Source organism: Echinops telfairi, unplaced genomic scaffold (genome assembly GCF_000313985.2).
Source record: "Echinops telfairi isolate 266 unplaced genomic scaffold, ASM31398v2 ScPeMD7_70;HRSCAF=299, whole genome shotgun sequence".
Lineage (NCBI taxonomy): Eukaryota > Metazoa > Chordata > Mammalia > Afrosoricida > Tenrecidae > Echinops > Echinops telfairi.
This window is the reverse complement of record NW_022103968.1, coordinates 27033300-27038997: the sequence shown is the minus strand read 5'-3', so window position 1 is coordinate 27038997 and position 5698 is coordinate 27033300. Positions and strand designations below refer to the sequence as shown.

Genomic DNA, 5698 nt, shown 5'->3' with positions numbered 1-5698 from the left:
GTGACATGGATGGGTGAAAGGATGGGTGATCGATAGTCTTCTCCCGGACTATTGATGGGCTCCATTCTGACCCCTCTCACCTGGGCTTCCTTACTCCTGAAAGTCCTCTCTCAAACTCGTCCTGCCAACACCTGACCAGCTGCTTTTCTCTCATGGGCCAGCTATGATATAGATTATCTGTTACAGATGATTATGATATATATATGACTATATCTATACACACACACTGTTCACTCTGCACACATACACATAGTCCTATCACTAGGTTACAAGGCCAGCTTCCCTTCCCTCCCAGGTAGCTTGAATCCATCACTCCAGAGGTGGACATCCTTCCTGGACAATAGGTCCCTGAGCTTAGCACGTTCTGCTAACAGCCAGATCTCCCAGAGCCCATGCCTGTTCTGCCTCCCCATCATCAACACCAGCTTGGGAGTCCCCCCGCCCCTTGCCCAGCATGCCCTTCCTAGGAAGCTGACTGCCGCTCTTCTCACTCATGTTTTAGAGCCTGAAACTCAGAAAGAATCGCTCTGGAATCTCCAACCTGTCTCCCACCACACAGCGAGAGGTACTGATTTAAAAATTCTCACTGAATCCATGATTGCAGTGACCTAAAGGATTCATCTGCTACCGTGAGGTCAGCAGTTCCAAGCCACCAGCTCCTCTGAGGGAGAAAGATGAGGCTTTCCACTCCTGTAAGTGTTCACAGCCTTGGAAATCCAAAGGGGTAGTTCTACGCCATCCGAGACCATTGCTATGAATGAGTTTGGCGGTGGTCAAAGGTTGGTGACTGTTGGCCTGGAAGTGGCTAGGGAAGTGTGACTGCCCAGCTCAGAGAGGGGTGGCCCCAGTCAGAGCTTCCAGAACTACTGAGAGGTCTCTTCCCCTTCCCCACCCCCATTCGCCGAGGATGACCCTGATGACCACTAGAACCCCTCTAGTGACCATGGTGACTGACAGGCTTGGGCATCTGGGCAGGCTGGAAGAAGGTTTCATGACCCAACTGCTGGGACAGGGAAAGGGAAGGGAGAGACCCTGCCAGGACCCTCTGCTACACACATTTTTAACAGTGATGTGAAATGGATAGTCCCATCCTTGACTAGCAACTAGTACACAACCCATGGAGTTCTGGCGGCATAGTGGTGACACAATGGGCTGCAATCCACAAGGCCAGGAGTTCAAAACTACCAGCAGCCCTGTGGGAGAAAGCTGAGGCTTTCCATGCCTGTAAAGTTACAGGCTCAGAAACTCACAGGGGCAGCTCCTCCCTGTCCTGTCAGGTCACTGAGTCAGCACTGACTGGATGGCACTGAGTAGGTAAGTATACAACCTCCCTCCATTGACACCTGCCTCTAACAGCAGTTCTCAACCTTTGGGTCGCGACCCCTTTGGAGGTCGAACGACCCTTTCACAGGGGTCGCCTGATTCATAACAGTAGCAAAATGACAGTGATGAAGTAGCAACGAAAATAATTTTATGGTTGGGGGGGGGTCACCACCACATGAGGAGCTGTATGAAAGGGTCCGAGACTTTAGGAAGGTTGAGAAGCACTGCTCTAAAAGCACAGAACTAAGTCCCAACCCTTCCCTTCCCGCCCCTACCTGGCTCTGACACCTGGGGTCACAGGTGTCCTTCCTCTGGGGTAGAACCAGCCCCTCACCCTCACCGGCAGGGAACCCCGCGCCTAAAGCCCAGTCTAGGCCCCAAGCCGGCCTTCCCGAAAGTGAAGAAGACACGTCACACTACAGCCAAGTGGAATACAAAAATAGAGCCTCTCTTTTGTTTAAAAAAAAAAAACCCAACAGCAAACAATTATCCACAACTAGACGGGCCCCAGCTCCTCCCCTGCTGCGGAAGCCGTGCGCAGCTGTCCAAGGTCGGCCGGGTTCGGCGGTGCAGGGAGGGCCGGGCGGCTCCTATCGGGGCTCCGGGGCCCAAGTCCTCTGGCTGCCCCGCAGGCTGCGCGTGAAGGGCGGGTAGTTGAGGAACTCGAAGCGCAGGCTCTGCTCCGTGGTGTGGTGGCCGCGGGGCAGCCGCTTCATGAAGTGGACCTCGCGCTGGTGCTGGCGCGTCTTGGAGCCCTTGCGGGGCCGGCCCTTGCGGGTGAAGGCCATGTACCAGCCCTCGTACTTGGCGTTCTGCAGGGCCGTGTAGTTGTTCTCCAGCACGATCTCCGTGAACACGCAGTCCTTGCCTTTGCCGTTGCTCTGCAGGTAGGGACCGAGACCCCGCGTTACTGGGCTCCGTGCGGAGCCGCCCCCACCCCCACCCCACACTCCCCGCGGCCCAGGCAGAGGGCAAGCGGCCGCAGACAGCAGGCGGACACCCCAGCAGATGGCGAGGTGGGCACCCGCTCTCTAATCCCTTACAACCCGCAGCCCACCCGGCAACTTCCTGTCCTCCCGGGCTGCAGTGACACATGGCTGGGCCCCAACACAGAGAGGCAGAAAGGGGGGCCCAGCGCGAGCCCGCCTGGCCTCCTGCCCACCGGGCTGGCCAGAGTCACTGGGGCTCTTTCCCCACCTGCCCCTTCAGCTCCCTCAGGACCCTGACGCCCTGGCCCCTGGGCAGCCACCCTATGGGGGAAGGGAAGCTCTGGGCCCCAAGCCCCAGAAGTTCAGGAAGAGGGGCGCTTGAGGCTGGAGAGGCGCCGTGACTAATGGGGCCATTTCAGAGCTAGGCTGAGGGGCTGGGCCTGCGGCTTACTGAACATTCCAAATGCTGGTACCATGTAATTGGACATAATAGCAAAGCAATTTGGCGATTTGTTAAAAAGATATATGGAATTTACCAACACCCCCACCCCCACCCCAGCCCCTTCCCAAACCGGCCTTCCTCCTCCTCAGACTTCAGAGCTGCACACTCTCTCTCTCTCTCTCTCTCTCTCTAAGTTTCCTTCTCCCTTGCCCCTACCCCAATCTTCAGGTAGGTCAAGGGCAAGCTGGGGCTCTAGGGGTCCCACCGGGCTGGTTGGGCAGCTCCCAAGGGCCTCCAGGCCCCACCTTCCTGCTGGGGCCTCACCTTGGCAATCAGCTTCCCCTTCTTGTTCATGCAGATATAGAGGCCGGTCTCGGCTCCGCGCACGCGCACTCGACTCCCAAAGGTGTCCGTCTCCACAATGAGCTTTGCTGTCAGGGCAAGGAGGAGGGCTGCTGATGGACAGAACCGTGAGCCCTCCCCCATCCCTCCCAAGGCCAGGTCCTCACTCGCTGACCCACAGACTTGTCACTCCCAGTAGCCACCCCTGGTGTCCCAGGATCTGACACCCAATTCTCAAAAGCAGGGCACCCCTGAGAAAGACAAGCCACTTTTTTGGGCATGGGGCTCCTGACCAGGGCCGACCGAGGGGAACGGATGAGATGCCAGCTTATAGACTGGGTTCTGGAGGAGAAGTTCTTGGGACTCTTCGATCCAAATGGCGGAGTCCTGGTTTTCTACCAGATAGGATTGAGTTGTATGGTAAAACTCCAAGCCAAATGTCCATTGACCGGTGTTGCACGACTAACCAAAAGATCTCTGAGGTTCCTTCCAATGGCAAAGATTATGTGCACCTGCCCCACAGATCCTAACCCCCGTCCCAGGGATTCCAGCCCCCACCTGCCCACCCACCCACTACCTCCTGCTTCAGACTCCATCCCTTGGCCGGTCCCAGCCTCGTCTGCTGAGAAGGAGATAGGATGGAGATGGGCCTCCTGACCCTAACAGCCAAAGCTGATAGCTTTCCAACACTGCAGACACTGACTGAGAGGACCCTGTCCCTTCCCCATTGCTTTCCGGTTCCCATCGTCCCCAGCTCCCAGGTCATGAAGTCAGCAACTCCCTGGTCTCGTCTCCATCAGCCCCATCATGGTAGCCTGTGTCACCACAGGCAGAGACCACTTTCTGTGGGTGAGGAGGGGAGAAAGTCGGGGTGCTTGCCTCTCAGTCTGGAGACCTGTGAGATGGGGTTGAATTCTGTGCCCTCCAGCCCTACCTGTGACCACTCTGGGGTCACAGAAGCCTTAGTCTCTGCACACCCCTCCCTCGGAGGTTGTCCCCGAGAGGGGAGGAGGCTGAGTTAGTTGTCTGGAGATGGGACAGAGCCCAGCTCTGCCTTCCTGGAGGCAGCAGTCCCTGACCTGCACTGACACACGGGCCCTTTCTCCGTCCCTGAGACAGAGCAGAGCAGAAGGCTGGCATCAAGGTCAGCATGGCAGCCTCATTGGCCAGTCTCTGATGGCCCCCTACTCACACAGGCACTGCGCTGGGACCCAGTGGCCAAGTCCCCAGTCTGGCCCCAAGTCAGCCACGGAAATGCAGCTGTCACCTCCCCTCCCACCCACCTTCTCTTAGTCCCAGCCAGACTGCCTTCCAGAGCCAGGAGCAGCTGCTTCTAAGGAGCCAGGATGGCCACTGAGGGGGCCAGCGAGAGGACCTCACTCAGAGGATCCTGATCACACCGGGTGGGACAGCTGGGGATGGAGCAGGTCCCTCGCTTGGACCCGTGAAGAAGCCATCAATCTCTGCTAGGTTCCCCCAGACTCCTCCTGGCCCAGCCTCTGTCTTGCCTCTGGAGCCTCAAGGTCTACCTTTCCCTGTCCTGCCAGCAAGCTGCACCGGCAGGCACCTAAGGAGCCTCCTGTACACTGCAGGAGGGAAAAGGCCATCGGAACCCAGAGCTCGGAGGCCAAATTTCCCTGCCCCTGAGGCTGCCTAGCCTCCCCTTCCCACTGAGAACCCCAAGGATGCTGGACCATTTGCTCCAAGGGAGCAAACCCAGGAGGGTGCCAGGCCTTCCATCCCTTTCCTAGGAAGGGGAGAAGGGTAGGGAGCAACCAGTTTAGAGGGACAAAGGGACCTTAGGCTGGCTGGCCCAGTCAGCCCAGCAGGGAAGCTGGGCCCACCGGCAGGCTGCCCCTGCCCCCACACCAACCCGTAGCAACCCCTCTCTACTTCCCGGATGGGTCTGGGGAGCCCGGCTACAGTTTACAACGGGCTTTCCCCTGACTGGCCGGCTCTTGAAAAGCTTAACATTTTCAAGCCTGTTCTTCCACCCCAGTGACAGATTTATCCCGGGAAAATTATGTCTCCTTCTCCAGCTTCGAAGGGAAGCCAGCTCTGTGGATGCAGAAAAAAAATGCAGCGAGACATACTCGATCCCCCAAACTGGCTGGAGAAGAGGAGAAAGTATTCAGGAAATGTTAAAAAAGGTGAAAGTAAGAAGAGTTTTAATCGTTCTGCCAGACGCGGGGGTCTCTCCAGAGATTCACAGAGAACAATCTTGACCCTCTTTTTTTTTTTTTTTACATTTACAGACTTGCAACCCCTTTCAAAGCCACATCTGAAAAAGGGCTTGTTCTTTTGCTGTTTTATATCCTTCTTCATTTTTCTTCTTAGCTCTTAAAATGCCTCACCTTTTTATTACATTTTAATAGAGTCTTCCCTTCGCCTTTCATGCTTGTTTAACTTGGTCATTATTTAAAGGTTTTTAAACTCACAATAATCGCTCTCTAAAAACAACACCCCCCTCCCGGAGGACTTGCTTTCCTCTGGGCACCTCCAGGTCCCTGGAAATTGGCCCGCTTTCAAGCCAGGAATATTGAATGTTTTAAAAATCAATCAGCCCACAGCCCCTCCAACCGCCAGTAGCTCCGGGGAACACCACCCCGCCGGCGGGAGCCGGGAGCCGGGAGCCTGGTCCAGGATCCTAGTCCCAGTTGCT

At 56.4% G+C, this 5698-nt stretch overlaps 1 protein-coding gene across 1 annotated transcript in view; it reads right to left on the bottom strand.

Annotated features, from left to right (window-relative positions):
• Positions 1 to 1913: 1913 nt before the first annotated feature.
• The window catches only part of FGF8 (fibroblast growth factor 8), a 4492-nt gene continuing 707 nt past the window's right edge, over positions 1914 to 5698 (bottom strand). The window contains exons 2-3 of the mRNA XM_004701305.2: positions 3019 to 3125; positions 1914 to 2204 (exon numbers count right to left, since the gene is read on the bottom strand). Of these exons, the coding sequence (XP_004701362.1) occupies positions 1914 to 2204; positions 3019 to 3125 (398 nt within the window). The remainder of the gene's footprint in view (positions 2205 to 3018; positions 3126 to 5698) is intronic.